Raw genomic sequence first — 16,481 nt, 5'->3', positions numbered from 1 at the left:
AAACAAGTTCTCCAACACATGATGCATATATTTAATAATATTACAATAAGATATTAATTTAATTCACATGAGATATATGCAACCCACTATCATTTTTTTCCTTCTCAAATCACGGAATTAGTCCATATTATCTCTTATTTTTTTATTTAATTAATTAATAGGAACATCATCACCCTCATAAGTTTAGATTATTTTAAGTTATGTTCTTAAATTAGGATTCCCAAACGGACCTTTATATTAACAGTCAAATCTTTGGTAAAATAGCATATGAGAAGTGGTACCAGTCAAAATAAAAAATAAAAAATAAAAAAGGGTTTCACCTTAGCTCTTATGAGTCATGACCTTAAGTCTTAAGAATTATATAATATATAGTAAAGTTAGGATGTGAATTTGTTCCGATTCCAACAATTCTAAAACCGTTAAGAGACCAATAACTTAACTTTTCTGTAGATCCAGAATCAAATCAATAAACTATTAGATGGGGGTCGATTCGATCAAGATCCCATTGCCATCCAAAATTGACACCCATAACCTAATGTCATTTTCGTCACATGAATATTCACGTTTTCTTTCTCCTTTTTCCAATGACTTTAAACTTGAATATTCACGTAATAGAGATGAAATTGATGTTAATGGCAGTTAAGAACCATTAACCACTTTAGTTCTGGAAACGCAATTGGTAACCAGGGGACCATCTGCAGCTAACCGTCTCTGAACGTGTTTAATGCGGAGGACACTGGGGAAAGTGAGGAAGTAATGTGCTACCGAAAAGGCTCCTGTCCTGCAGTGGCGGGAGCTGGAGCGTCAAGCCCAGCAAAACCATAGCAAAAAAAAGGGTGGGGTAGTCATTTTACAAGTGGGTCTCACCTGGGCCCCATATGTGAAATAACCACCCCACCCCCTATTTTTGGGTGATTTCCATGAGCTGGATGCTCCAGCTCCCGCCACGGCAGGACAGGAGCCAAATCCATGGGCGACATGTCTGTACCGTTGTATGTCACGTGAGGTCCTAAGTAACGCAGTCACGTTATCCCTCCACCATCCAGCAGTACACGAAGAGAAGAGATAATATCACGTGACTGCTGGGATCCTCTTCCTTTTGCACGTTTCTAGTGCACGAGGCTCCTGCAACTGCGGAGTATTGGTAGGTTCATAACCTACACAGCCTTACCTGTGCTTTTGCAAAGAAATCTTTAAAGGAAACAGTTTCTATTCTCAACACCTTGCATAGTGTGTTGTGGAACTTCCTATCATGGAGTTACCCAAGTCCACCATGCCTTCCTATTTCAGCGTTACAATTATTGAAGATATATATATAATTGGCTTTCCATTCTTTCACATTGTACATTTGTACATTGTATTTCTTTTTTAATTTTGGTAATGATTATATATATATAGTATTTCTATATCATCTTTAGAGTTTCCTAAACCAGAGAAGATCCTGATCCATTGTAAGTCCTCACACCATATGGTGGTAGTGAGCAAAGATTGATTCCAAGTCCTCAATCATTATCTCTCTCTCTAGTCGTCTCTTCTATATATAGTTCTGTTTCTGCAGATCGAAACTTTTCTCTCCTTCGTCCTCTACTATTGTCGATGAAGCTAATGGTGTTCAGCAGAAACTTGTCTCTTCTCGTAACACTTCTATTACTAGGTATGTAATATACATGTAGCTCTTGGTAGGTATTCAACCAAGTTAATCATAAAATTGATCTATTTTTGCAGAGAACACAATATCGATATCAGCCACGGTTTTCACGCTCCAAAACTCCTGCAGCTACACAATCTGGCCCGGAACCTTATCCGGCAATGGCGGTGCCGTACTCGGCGACGGTGGTTTTCCTTTGCCACCAGGTACATCAGTACAGCTCAGTGCACCACCCGGTTGGTCCGGCCGATTTTGGGCACGAACCGGATGCAACTTCGACGGCTCGGGCAATGGTCATTGCACTACTGGTGACTGCGGTGGACTTAACTGTCCCGGTGGAGGCGCACCACCTGTGACCCTCGCCGAGTTCACCATCGGCATCAACAGCCAACAAGACTTCTACGACGTGAGTCTAGTAGACGGTTACAATGTCGGGATGGGAGTGAGGGCATTCGGTGGGAGCGGCGCGTGTCAGAATGCCGGTTGCATTGCTGAGCTCAATGCAAACTGTCCGGCGGAACTACAAATGATGGAGACAGGGACGGTGGTGGCATGTAAGAGCGCGTGCGAAGCCTTTAACACGCCGGAGTTCTGTTGTACTGGGGATCACTCTACTCCACAGACATGTTCCCCAACGAGTTACTCGGAGATGTTCAAGAGCGCGTGTCCGACGGCGTATAGCTATGCTTACGATGATGCGTCGAGTACTTGCACCTGCACTGGCTCTGATTATTTGATCGCCTTCTGCCCCACCGGATCATCATGATCCTCCTCCTCCTCCTCCTCCTCCATCCATGATCTACTATCTAATTCCTCTCCCTCACGCTGCTGAGAATAATTTTATTTTTTTTTTTGGTAGAAAATTGTTGAGAATAATTCATTAATACTGAGAATGAGGAATCCCAAGTAAAGGAATCTTATGAAATGAAATTATATTGGAATTGAATAGCAACACTACTAGTACTCGGTACTCACCTTTGGTTGGTTGGGTAATAATCAAAATGTAATTTGTAATGGGATTCGTCGATGTTTAACAGAGAATATATTCCCAAGGAACATTGTTTCTGCTATACATACAACCTCTACCCGAGAAAACTCTTAACTCTATTTGCTTAGATACCCAGTTTGGTTGTCTTATAATCAAATAAGCTTGTAGGGCCATTCTGTACACCAAGCATGACATGCGGGGTTCAGCGGTATTTTCTGCCGCGCTTGTGTGTGAGACGCACAACAGTACCGGGCAGACGAAGTAGAGGAGTCAGAACCGGTTCAACCCCCTCGATCCTTTTTAGCTTGTGTACATAATAATACTGAAGAATCTCTTTGTCAGGCCTTTCATCTTATAAGTTGTAAGGGGCGCTGTTCTCTGTGCCGCAGCACAGCTTGCGGCCAGGCACATGGGGGTGGGCGTAGGGATGTAAATGAATAGCCAAAATCCATTTTTGTATCCATGTTCGTATCTGTTTTGCACTATCCGAATCCATCCGAAAGTTAAACGGATACGAATAGGCTATAGCTATCCGAAAAGCTATTTTTACATGTAAACGAATAAAATATCCGATCCATATCTGTGTCCGTATCCATTTAACACTATCTGAATCCGTCCAAAAGCTAATCAGATGTGAATGCAAATATAGCACTATCTGAGCCGAATCCGATCCGTTACATTCCTAGGTGGACGCAATGACCACCCTACACCCCTACACAGGCTGCGCAGCGGCATAGAGAACATTTTTCCAAGTTGTAATTATTAAAAACTGAAGGGAGTAGGGGACTTTTTTTTGGGGTGGGGGGTGCAGCCGAAAGGGTTATGCCCAAACAGGAGTGGGGGATAAGGGGGTTGGGACCAATGGGGTAAGGATGAGGCACAAGCAGGAGAGTTTGGATCCCTTCCTCACATGGGGACCGGCGGAGCCAGATCTCACACCTTCTATGGTATGTGTGTTTTAGGGGTCCCACATCCATGAAGGGGGCTGTTCCGTTCCCACATGGGGACAGGAACGGCACTTTAAGCAAGCCAAAGCCTCTCAATGCGAGAGGGGATCTCAAACTGTTTTGTTTTTTGGGTTCAGGATCTCAAACTCAAGATCGAAACCCTTGGCCCTGAAAAACTTTTCTCCAGGGGGAAACCAACTGAGCAAGGCAGATATCCATGAAAACTTCACCCATCCACAGTTTGGGCACCCATTACAACTGCCAATTAGCAAATATTTCATATCAGATGCGATTTTGTAGATTCACATAAGTGTGAGTCCCATAACAAGTCAAGACCTTCGATTGTTGTGGCCAGGTTCTGGGATCAAATCCCTACCTTCACACTGCTTCCATCCTCCAACTACACTTTCTTCAGAAAGCAAACCCTGAATGAAATGTCTGGCATAAATAAAAAATTAAATAAAGATTATCAAGGGTACCGGGAAATATTCCTTCAGGCAACCTTTTCATTCTCAATTCCGGCGAAAACACATTTTTTCATTTCTTTTTTTTTTTTTCTTTAAATATATACCTTCCATTCTAATTTCTTTCAACCTTTGGAACTTCAATTTTCAAAGCCCAAATCCGTACAAAGACCACCCCATCCTTCTACAAGGATTCCTTTTCAACAGGGTGTAAGAACCTACTTGTGGTGACCATACAACGTCACCTTTCTACAATTAAAACCCTAGAAAAATTACAGAAGCTACGCAATTTTACAAACTTTCTATAAACTACTCCTGCTATGAGGAATAAAAGCTCTGGAATCGACGCACCCACCACGGTCTCATCTCAGCAAAACCAGTGCACTGCCCCTCGCCTTCCTCTTCACTGCTGAAGAGAGTCTGATCCGAGCAATCAAGACATGCTCCACAGGCTGTATTGTATGACCGGCATGCTGAATGGCATACCCGAAGCCTGTTATCCCCATCTTTGTCACACTTTTGTATGGAAATCTGGCAATTTATGACCGAATGTTATTATATATTCAAAATAAAACTGCTTTCACCAATTGTCATCAATACAGAGTAAAAAAACGGTTATCATTGTGGTGCACACTATCGTGTGCCAGAATCAGAGCACTGCTTGGCATTGCCGTTGATAGTGCATGTTTCAAATCATCCAATCAAAGAATACCAATTTTGAAAATATACCACTAATATGGGTGCAATTCAGGGAATACAGGCATACAGCCCTTATTGCACTGCTTGAGCAATGCAATTACAATGCACAAAGTAGCAGGCTGTTATTGCACCACTAAACTCCATTGAAATTTCCAGTAAGATACACTGATACTTTTGCAAAGGGAGAAAAGGAATACAGTATGAAAACTTACCCAGCATGCTAGCCGCTTCGCAGCTGCAGCACAGTAACCACTGTCAAGGATGCTAAACAATGTCCGACCACCAGGAATCAATCTGTTGTAGTTGGGCATGACAACAGCAGCTTCTAACTGTTGCAATATACTTGGGTCACTAGGAGCACAGTTTTGCCCCATCGTATCTCTTGCTAGAACGTCCCTGCAAACTGAAAGACTGGGGAGGAGCATGGAGCTGTTCTGGCATGTATAGCCCGCATAATCAGAGCAACGGAACTCACAAATTCCATTATCACAGACACCACCATGCAGACTGCACTGTTCATCACACACGGCTGCATATCATGCACAAACACTGTCATGCTCTTCCCACCATTTACATTGATTATATGATCTAATGTGCAACCCAAAAATAGGGCTTGATAAATTACGGTGAAGAAGTTGGGTTTCTTCTCCTCATCTCCATAATATGTTCACACTCAATAATTAATTTTTTATTATACTGATGAACAACTCTCCAAGAGTTGCAGACGGAATCCAATTATTTACAAAAATTTAACACATTTGTATCCAAGTTATTGGCATTGGGTTATAAATATAGTTATTTTTACATCATAAAAGAAAATTAAGTGTCATGAAAGAATTTAATTAACATCTATTTTGCAGTTTAGGGATGCTTCATAAGTACAACCGCCGTTGATAAACCTCACATGACTTCTCTGCCATGTGGACAGATGATTGTACATCCATGTGTACCAGTACTGTATACTCTCCCAAACTCTAAGCAAGAGCAGACGGTTTAAATGGGAAAAACCATGAAAATGGACACCTCAGATGTCTTGTGACTTCCGGAAACATCACAAACACTTGTGACACCAATAACTACCCTACTAATAATAATTTAATAACAATAACTCTAGTGGTAGTGACTGCTATTCCTTTTCATCTATTCATGGCACAAACATGAAAACTACTGATGCAGTTGATGTGCGTGGCTAGTCCGGCATAACCCGATCTGAAAACCCAGACCGAGATGAACTAGGTACAAAACTTGGATTCTGGTCCAATAGGGGTTGGTATGGTTATTCTTGTAATTTGCATTTGATTTTTATTTTATTGCATAAGAGTTGGATACATATGAGATTGGATTCAGATGTTTAGTTTCCTTGTTTCAAGTCTACTTCACTTTAGGAGAGTCTATATATGTTTGCATGAAATTATCAATTTCAGAGTTGAATGGAATAAAGGGTGGGCCTTGGTGCAACAGTAAGGTTGCTCCATTGTGACCAAGTGGTTACGGGTTCGAGTCTGGAAACAGTCTCTCTGTTAAAGCAGGGGTAAGACTGCGTAAATATGACCCTCCCCAGACCCCGCAGTGGCGGGAGCCCCGTGCACTGGTACGCCCTTTTTTCAGAGTAGAATGGAATGACATCTATTTTGAGTTATGAGTTAGCTGCTGCCTACCATGAGTCGAGGCTGGTTCAACTGCTCCTTCTCCTCCAATCTGTTTCCATCACAGGTCAGATTTTTCTACTGTCCATTTATTTCTCTTCCTTTCCTCTTCTTTCCTTCTTGTTCCCATCCTTTTCTTCCCGTTATTTCCCCCTTTATTAGCTATACTTTTTCTGACATGTGCTATTGAGAATTACAAGAGTGGATCAATCTATCTAGATCTTTGCTCTTTCAACCTGAGGTATTAGGCATCAGTTGTCCTGCCCTAGGTGACCTAATCCCTACAATTTCATCCCCAACAAACCCCTCCTGCTGTGACATCGAATCCATAACCATACATGGTTGTTACTGTACCACCAAACCCAGTTTTAGTTAAATCCCATTCTCCTGCTACTTGATTTTTCAAGCTACTAGTTATATTTGGGAAACCAAGTAATGAATAAGGATCCTCCTATCCCATAAATTCAGCTTGATTGGTTTCCTGGACAAGGGGCTGAAACCATTGCAAGGATGATTCCCTTCCGAGGGTCTTTATATTGAGAAATCAAAAAGGAGAAGACTCCAAATATTGATATTGTTATTAACACAAAAGCCCTCTCCTTCTGAGCTTTGTTCTGATTTGTCCTGTTCTAGTTTTTAAATTCCAGAATAGTCCTTGCCTTTATAATTTGTTTCTGTTTTGCACCAATCTTTTCTGAAAGTCCACTTTCGTCCTTACATCCGTTTTCTTATTCAAAAGGGGTTCTAAATTCTTACTAAAATTATGAAATTGCAACTCATCCTTCTATTTGAGAATTCCATCGCTTTAGTGAGTCCATAGTGACCCAAAAGCAGGGTTTTGGAACCCAGCGCAGCATTAACCACCATCTGAGTGGATTTAACATTTTTGAAGTACAGAAAAATATAACTCAGTATGCAGAAACTAGCACTATCTTTTGAAGGGCAATTACCTGTTGAGCAGTCAACGCCTGTACGCCCACTTTGACATTCACAGATTCCATTACGGAGACACCTACCATGCCCACTACAATGATTTGGGCAGGAGCCTGCACATACCAAGCTTAATGTCAAGTCTAACAAAATTACAAGATACAGCAACAATGCCAGAGGTTCATGCTATTTGTGGGTTCAAAAGGGAAAAAATCTAATGAGAGAATATAGAATGGAATGACGCATGTAATATTGGATGGAGAGAAGAAAAAACAGTACAATTCAGAAACAAGTAAACTTTCATGATTCAGAACTATTTTCAGAAAAGTTTTTAGGTAGGGGAAACTGGATAGAAACCATGTGAAGAGTGAAGACATGATGCAACATCACATGTTTGGTACATAATTCCTGAATTCAGCTAGAGAGTAATCTAAAGTAATGGGAAACACGTAGAGGGCTCACGTTTGCTGCATTCATGACCATTAAATCCTAAAAAGCAGTGGCATTTTCCATCAATGCAATCTCCATTGGAATTACACGAACTGGGACATTGACCAGGTACAGGTGCTGGCACTGTACTACAGAGTTCGTGATAAGCTGGGCAGATCAGTTCACCTAAAGATAGGAACATACAGAACCAATTAAATCAAACAACAAAAACTATGGGCATTTCATCTTTTCAGCGATTTCCCATATAAAAGGCCAACAGAACCGCATACTTACCATTGAACCCAGGAAACTGAACTGATCCACCAGCCTCTGGACATACTTTCCAAATGCCATCAACAGCAACCTGAAAGTACACATGGAACAACATCACTTAAGCAGGGGACAACAACCAAAATAGAACAATTAGAATAAAGAGGTGTCTTAATCATTCAGCATCTGCCAGAGGAATTAGATAATATGTAAATTCATGAAGATGCACATTCATATGCATGACCCAACCATGATCTTTCCAGCACATATGATTAAGATGCTTTTAACATTCCCTACAAAGAAATACACTATGAAAGCATAAACACACAGATTTCTACCTCTAACGAATTGTTTACACATCTATGTTGATAACAACCATTTCCTTGGGTCATGGATCCTCGGACAAAACCAGTTCGCACCAAAGATGAAGCCATGCACCTATATGGTCAACTACATCAGTCAATGCCGCCAGGCTTCAAGTGTTTCTTATAATTTCCAAGAGCACAACTCACCGGGAGCTACTTCCCCGTACTTCACCCAACATTCTGTCGGGAGTCCGTGCACTATTTGTGTCCGTACATGAGCCATCAGAGTAAGCCACAAAATATGTACAATAATCAGCCAATAATGACTGCCCACCTGCACTGGCCAGAGACTGGTTGTTAATAAGTCAGAAGAAATGTCCATAATATGCTAGACACAAATAGCTATTGATTTTAAGCAGTATTTGTAATTGTCTATTAATACATATTAAAACTTCAGAAATAAACCAATCTAAGGTATTATTTATACTAATTACAAGCCACAAATCTAATAATAGGATCTTAGGGCATATTTATCCAATGCAGGAGGTTTGGCACAACAGTGATGATTCACATTTTAGCACATATATTACTTCAAGAATCAATCCCATTGGATGATGGACACCATCTGACAAAAGTAGTTAAGATCAAACTTCAAGAAAAATATGACTGATCAAGATGATCCTCCATCAAGGATCATTTGCATACTCTCAGATATTGATTGGACTTTCAACAAATGCTTGGTCCTGGAAAAACACATGGGCCATTTTTCCTGATATTCACTCAGTCGTGACTTTATATTCTACTAATAGACAATCCACATTTATAATCAGATCCAACAAAATGTCTCTCTGACTGAATGATGGAATTACCAAAGGTACCAATTAAATGCTATGTATGTGCAGAGTCAATGGCTTGAACAGCATATCGTAGACAAAATGAAAAAACAATCCTTGCCATCATCAAGAATGAAGTGGAAAAACCAAAAGCAAAAGGACACACCTTTGTTGGACTGTGGAAAGTAGCGAGCCCACTGAGGGAGTTCTCCACTATAACTTACAATTGGGCAATACCCCTCAGCTTCCCTGTTGTATGTACAGCCAGATAACTGTGTCGTGTTGCAATAGTACGCTCCCTTCCATAGATTGCAGGGGGAGGTAACAAATTCTGTCCCTTGGTTGCGACCCCAATCAAGACTGTCTGCCATACTATAGTTAGCCTGGTACCATCCACTATCCTCTAACAAAGCCAAAGTCATTTTTGAAACTACTGATCTTGTATCCACTGATCCTGTCATAATTTCATTCATCATAAGCCTTTTCTCCCAGTGTGATCCTGCAGGCAATTTAGCAAGTATGGAAATTAAGAACATATGTAATGATCCATGCAAGTTGTCACACGCTTGTGCACATCACACAAACAGATTAACAAATAAGTACTATCAATTCATAATGAGTAAACATCAGATACACAAACCAATGTCCTAGAGCTAAAATAGCAGTGTATTTCCCTAAACTAAGCATAAGGTATTTGATGAAAAACCGAATTGTCCTTACTGCTAAATTTATAGCTTAACAGTATCCTTTTCAAGAACTATACACATTATTATCTACTATGCTTTAACGTTGACTGATTGAGTCTGTCCCATAAATATAATACCATAAAAGTTTTGAGAAGCACTATGTTCTCCAGTATTGTTGTCTAAGGCTTAAATTCAAGCTTTTATAGCCAGAACAGATATATAGATCACAAGGAAAAAGGAGATACCTGATGTGCCACGACCTCCTCCATCTTCCAGTTCTAAACCAGTAAAATTCTCAGAGTAGGCCTGCCCATTATAAACTATCAGTTTTAATCTTTTAGAGACCAAAATAACCACACCACCACCCCAATTAAAAAAAAAAAAAAAGACAGACAGACAGACACAGAGAAAAGTACCACACGGGTCACCATCCACCCCAATTAGACCCAATAGAAGATCTGTACTTACTCCATAATGAGATCGTGCATGCATGACAACATGTGGAAGCACCACACGGGTCACCATCCGCCCCAGCTTCTCATCCATGGCTTGTACAGTGACCTGCAAATAGACATAAGAAAACACAAGGTGAGGGACCCAAAATACCAAGCTACATTGCAATCCCACACACACTAACTTCCTTACGTTAAGATAAAACAACCAAGCATGAGCACATTTGATATGCATCTACAGACAGAAACTATCATGAATTAATTCCCAAATAGTATCCAACTATATCAAGAGCCACTGATCCAAGCAAATAGAGATTGAGGTAATAGAGCATGATTCTGACCAGATGGAATGAAATGAATTGGACTAAGGGCTAATAAATGAAGGCATGAACCCCCAAGTAACGTTTGAGATTTCGGTTTCAACAGAAACTTTGCATGTTTCGGCTGACCATTTCAGTGGTCAAATGTAGGGCTGTAAACGGATCGGATTCGGCTCGGATAGTGCTATATCCGCATCCGCATCCGATTAGCTATCGGACGGATTCAGATAGTGCTAAACAGATACGGACACAGATACGGATCAGATATTTTATCCGTTTACATGTAAATATAGCTTTTCGGATAGCTATAGCCCATCCATATCCGCATCCGTTTAGCTTTCGGACGGATTCGGATAGTGCTAAACGGATACGGAAACGGATTTCGGCTATTCATTTACACCCCTGGTCAAATGGCCATATTTTGGGCCCAAAAATTCAGGGAAACACTAATTAAGCTTTTCTAAACATATTGGAATCTTTAGATTGTAAAAACGCATACCCAAAATGGAAGTTTGGTTTCATACCCTAGGTCGGTCGTGTACGGCTGTACGCCATACCCTGCTGTATATTTTCTCAAATAGAGCCACACATAATTTAGTATTACAACACACAAATTTCAATGAAAATAACTCAAATATGCATTAGGAATGAGGAAAACTCATTTAATATTACACAACGTCAAAGTGTTACACGGAGTCGAGAACAAGCATACAACCAAGACACCCTTAGGAAACCATTCCTCTAACTCTATGTTAGTACCACGTAGAGTTCCGAGAAGGCTCAAATCCATAGGGGAAAAGGGGTATACCTCTTAGTTTGAAAAGAGCGTATTCAGTGTACGAGGCTCCTACCACTGCGGGGTCTGGGGAGGGTCATAATGTACGCAACCTTACCCCTGCTTTCATAGAGAGGCTGTTTCCAGACTCAAACCCTGGAGCAACCTTACCATTGCAAAATATACCTCTAAGTTTGAATCTTACACAAATCTTGTTTCCATGTGATATATTGTCGCTTTAGATGTGTTGTATTCGTCACTAACATAACTGTCAAGGCGGCAAGGCGACCCAAGGTGGTGGAGGGGTGCCTGAGCGCTTAGGCGACAAGGCGCCCAAGTGTTATTTTTTATTTCCCCTCTTTTCTAACATCATTTAATATGCTACAATATATACCTTATATCATCAAAAATCAACATTAAGCCACATCAAGTCATCAAAAATCAACATTAAGCCACATCAAATCATAAAAAACCAGCATTAAGCCACATCAAATCATCAAAACCCAACATTAAGCCACATCAAGTCATCAAAAATCAATATTAAGCCACATCAAGTTATCAAAAATCAACATAGAACTAGAAGACAACAGTACTGAACAAGCAAGTTATTGCAAGTTTGAAACAATCAAAACATATAGTTGGTTTATACTATTCTTGGAATTGGTCATTGTCATGGTATACCTAGTCTCACATTTGATTTATTCTGTTCTTAGAAAATATGATCTATAAGTAATTAAACTGCTCACAATTTAGAGAAATGTTCTTGTTCTCTAAGAAATTTGACTGATCAAATGATTTTATTTTTACATGAGACTTTTTGTATTAGGTACAGCACAAAATCAGTTTTCCAACAAATCCAAGATTGTTTAAATCTGATTTATATTGAAGGAGTTATGTTCCGGTCAAATCTTATTTGGTGTGCGTAAATGCTATCAAAATCTCTTTGAATGAAAGTATTTTTTTAGATATCAAAACAAATGAATATTTTACCACTTTTTGGTTTTTAGCAATATTATACCATATTAAGATTTATGGAATTTTTAGATTTGAGAAAAACCCCAGCATCAGAAAGTTGAAAATTTCACCTACCGCCGAAAATCCAATTTTTGTTCTTGAACTGGAGGGTTAACTTTTTATCATTTTGGAATTTGATTTTTAAAATTTTTTTTATTGGATTCAAAAAGGTATTTGCTTATTTATGAATAATATAATGAAATAACAAATATAAAAACATTTACTTAAATGATATTTGGCATATATATGGGTCAAGGAGTTCAATACCACTAAGGCGACAACTGCATACGACCCACCAAAATCTGCCTGAACACCTAGGCGACACCTTGAGAAGACAACTATGGTCCCCAACACTTTGTTCAACCAAGAAAACCAAGTGAAAACACTTGAAACTCATTTCAACCCATTTCGATCGAAACGGTGCTTTTGTATGCACAATTTTGTACCAAAACTAAGTCGAAACCGAGCTAAAACACTACATTCCTACTGAGTTGCACCTAGTTTTGTTTCCACCATTGTCAAAACCAAAATATTTTGTGAAATATAAGTGGTTTCGACCAATATTCAATATATATCCCTAAGCACATTCTGGGCAATTATTGACCTCCACTACTAAAAGGTTTCGGAGAGAACAAGAAGGCAAGACGAGCATTTTGTGAAGCGTAGTTCTACTTATGATTGGAAGGAAGAAATTTTATTAGGAGAACATGTAGCGCATACAGTAATTACTCTGAGTAATATTACCTGGTTCCGCCTTCGTTTCTTCTCATCCCGAAAATGTGCGAAGGCATGAGGATCAAAGCCAAGAACATGCATTACCTGGAAGGAAACAAATAAACCTATAAGGTCAAAGATAGTGGCCATTGTAATGACCACATCTTATTTACTTCATAACTAACCTCGTGTATCAGAGTAGCTGAAAGTAACGACTCTGCTTCAGCTGTCAAATGACGAGGAGCAACATTCACATGTCCTACACACCATATGGTGCCATACTGCCATTAGATTGGTAATTATATAAGTGAACCTGATAGAAAATGACCCAATTTCTTCAAAAAAAAATTTACCAGCAATTGCACGGCCCCATTGATCACGCTCACATGCCACAGCCCATGCTAGAGTATTTCCAGTTGTAGGCCTTGTAGTTACCAAAAGAACTAAATCTGCATCAGCTACACCCTCTGCAAAAATGACGTAATTGATTACTTGCAGAATATCAACCAAACAAGATAGCAAGAGAGCTTTCACCGACTACAATGGTTTCAAGCATCAAATGAACCATCAGACATGCAACATCTACAACAAGTTACCTTCTACATATTCACGTGGGAGCTGTACACCACCATCCTGTCCACACGCAGAATATCCACTTAACCGCAAATTTCCTTTCACAGGCTCAACAGCTAAAGCCCTTCTAAACCAGTCAGCAGTCTGCCCCAGAGCCTGTGTAAAGTTACTTCTAATAATTAGCATTGTATTATATTGGGTGCACCATAAACTAACACATAATGCCTGATTTACATGGAAAAAGATTACTTACGAAAAACTTTAATCAGAAGGATAAAATAATAAATAAAAAAGGAGAATTTGAATTTTGAAAATTTAAAGTATCTCCAAGCAATACTTCTAACAAATGTTTATGATATCTACCCATGCAAGTATCAAAAACAGTTTATTAAAACATAAGTCTTCAGCATAAAGAGATCGGTCTAATAACCGAGTCATTCTTGAAATTTCAGGGATTTTTTTTCTATAATTACTGATCAAAGTTGAGATTACATTTCAAGTGAAGTAGACCTAAATTTGAGGATTATTCCCCCCCTACCATGAAAAAATGAAGCTAACGGAAATTACTTCTGAATGGGCTAGAAAAAATAATCAAGCAAATGCAGCAGAATAAAGAATCAGACCTTACGAAGACGACACCTCTTATCTTCTCCAGAAATATCTTCCAAGGTGCAGTTATACCAACAGTCACCAAAAATTGGAGGATCTCCATGAGGATTGCAAGCAGGAGTTCCAGGAACAGAAGTCACAGGTGGCTCCCCAACCTGGAAGGAGGACATAAGGGAAAAGAACAACATAAGCACATCTCTATAGCCATATACCAGCAGCAAAATTATATATTGGTAAATACATCACCCACCTTTACAATTCCCCCAACACTTCGACAATCTCTTTCAGTTGAGTGACCCACAGCATCATAGTTCAAATATATTCTAATTGGTTTCCTTCCATCCTTTTGCAGCTCCAATGATTGTGACACTCCAAGCAATGCCCTTCCCATACGGTGAAGATGTCCCGAGTGACCAGGCACCTCATAAACTTGTGGAGTGATTGAATACTCCTTGCGACCGGGTCGCCTCCTCTGTTCAAGTAGCTGATCATGAATGCATGAATGTGAGAGAACTTCCTTATTACCCTTCTCAAGGCCTTGCCATTGCAGCTGATTTCCTTGGGATTTGGCATTGGCACCTTCAACCCAGACCAGAACCAACACAATCTGAATTGCAAGAGGACAAACACTAATTAAAATAACAAGATCTTCATTTCCTTCTTTTGGGGGTTGGGGCTGCTCTCAACACACAAACCCCTAACACAACAGGAAGAGATAAGCAAAGGAAAAAGGCTAGGTGAAGGGGATATTTCTCTTTGAACCGATAAACCAAAGTAAACACTAAATGTGATTACAGTTTCCTTTCTATGTGACGGCTAGCTAGAAATCATATAAAATCTTAAAGTCAAGTAATTACAAATTAGCCCACGGTAACCAGCATAAATAGACTGAAATACAAAATTAAACTCTAATAAATATTGATTCACCACTCTTACACCCTCATAGCAAGCCCTTGATTGGTTTGAAACTTTAGAACCTTTCCCCGTAACTTAATTTGAACTCCAAGCAACCCAAAATTCTGCTGACATTTGAAATGTAAACAAGAAACCCCGTCCACAACAACAAAATTTTGGTTTCATTTCTCATCAAAATCAAACTGTTGTACCACAGACACAAGGTATGATTTTTATAAAAAATGGTGAAAACACACACACACACACACACAGGAAAAGCCTTAAAGGCATTCTCTGAACAATCACCAGGAAATAAAAGCATTATCTGAACTATCACCAGGAAAGAGCCTCTAAGCCCCCAAAAATCCCACAAGCATCACTTCACACATCAAATATCCCAAATCCTCCAATAAATCAGAAACTCCTGAATAAACTAACAAATTTCCACAGTTCTGTCATCACAATCCCAACACTAAAGACAGTCTCAGTCCTCAATAACCGGAATCCGAGAAGTTCCACAAAAACTTAAAAAAAAATTATATATATATATAGAAAACCGTTCAAATCTTAAACCTAAAACTGCAAAATCAGGAGTACAGTAAAACCTCTACAGCTCTGTATAGAACCAAAAAAAAAAAAATTTGAGGGGGGTGGAAACCGTCGAGCGATGGAACGAATGTTCTAAATCTCCATTTCTAACAGCAACCAATAGTGCAATTCCAAAATCCATGATACTAGTGAGTAAGAACATAGCAGCAAAACCTACTTCAAAAAGAAGCGCTGCAAACAGAAAAGAGGTCTGATATCTCGATTGCAACGTAGACAGACATCGCCTCAAGACCTTCACCTCCATCAAATGATGTGTGAGTGAAGAACCCCCTCAACACCCCTTCCATCAAACCACCAGCGATTTCCTGATCGGTTTCCACTCCTGGAATAATCGCTGATTCCTCAGCATTTCAACTTCCAACACACTTCCTCTGACACCTCTCTCAGCCGGCGTCTTTCAGCAGCCAAAAACGAAAAAAAATGTTGGATACCGCTCTCGATTTGTTGAAGGGCTTCTGTACACTGATTAAAATGTTAACCTCAGGGATTAGAAGAAATTCTTACTCCAGACTCCAAATCCAAACTACAAAGTGCAGATATCAGTGATGATGTGAAGAAACAAAAGAGAAAATTATAGAACAGCGACGTAGAAAAGCGAGGGAGGGAGAAGGAGAGAGAGAAAGAGTGGCCTAGTGGGTAAAGGCAATAATCTTCTACACAGGAAAAGAAAGGCAAT

The 16,481-nt window shown here is 39.7% G+C and overlaps 2 protein-coding genes across 2 annotated transcripts; one reads left to right on the top strand and one right to left on the bottom strand.

The window, feature by feature from the left end:
- The first annotated feature begins 1,605 nt into the window (after positions 1–1,605).
- LOC122658610 (pathogenesis-related thaumatin-like protein 3.5) lies at positions 1,606–2,425 on the top strand. The gene is made up of 2 exons (XM_043853634.1): positions 1,606–1,654; positions 1,726–2,425. Exons 1-2 carry the CDS (start codon positions 1,606–1,608, stop codon positions 2,412–2,414), a joined length of 738 nt encoding a protein of 245 aa, XP_043709569.1. The 3' UTR covers positions 2,415–2,425.
- A 1,653-nt stretch (positions 2,426–4,078) lies between these two features.
- On the bottom strand, positions 4,079–16,227 carry LOC122658609. Its single transcript, XM_043853633.1, has 17 exons — positions 15,963–16,227; positions 14,553–14,909; positions 14,317–14,457; positions 13,717–13,849; positions 13,474–13,587; positions 13,306–13,379; positions 13,151–13,225; positions 10,314–10,406; positions 10,091–10,151; positions 9,326–9,658; positions 8,534–8,660; positions 8,360–8,459; positions 8,046–8,115; positions 7,785–7,937; positions 7,343–7,438; positions 4,959–5,275; positions 4,079–4,578 (listed from the first exon to the last, which is right to left on the bottom strand). The coding sequence occupies exons 1-17, from the start codon at positions 16,047–16,049 to the stop codon at positions 4,366–4,368; spliced, it is 2,544 nt and encodes an 847-aa protein (XP_043709568.1). The 5' UTR covers positions 16,050–16,227; the 3' UTR covers positions 4,079–4,365.
- Between the last annotated feature and the right edge of the window lie 254 nt (positions 16,228–16,481).

The sequence above is a fragment of the Telopea speciosissima genome, chromosome 4 (assembly GCF_018873765.1).
Source record: "Telopea speciosissima isolate NSW1024214 ecotype Mountain lineage chromosome 4, Tspe_v1, whole genome shotgun sequence".
NCBI lineage: Eukaryota > Viridiplantae > Streptophyta > Magnoliopsida > Proteales > Proteaceae > Telopea > Telopea speciosissima.
Note: the sequence above shows the minus strand (reverse complement) of the source record. Positions and strands in the feature narration are given on the sequence as shown.

Bases quoted from the DNA above. Each gene is read 5' to 3' on its own strand.
- LOC122658610 (XM_043853634.1), top strand. From the start codon at position 1,606: ATGGTGTTCAGCAGAAACTTGTCTCTTCTCGTAACACTTCTATTACTA. The intron at 1,655-1,725 runs GTATGTAATATA...CTATTTTTGCAG, and splicing joins CGTAACACTTCTATTACTAG to AGAACACAATATCGATATCA.
- LOC122658609 (XM_043853633.1), bottom strand. From the start codon at position 16,049: ATGGAGGTGAAGGTCTTGAGGCGATGTCTGTCTACGTTGCAATCGAGA. The intron at 8,661-9,325 runs GTGTGTCCTTTT...TGGCCAGTGCAG, and splicing joins CTTTCCACAGTCCAACAAAG to GTGGGCAGTCATTATTGGCT. The intron at 5,276-7,342 runs GTAATTGCCCTT...CATGATATGCAG, and splicing joins AGGCGTTGACTGCTCAACAG to CCGTGTGTGATGAACAGTGC.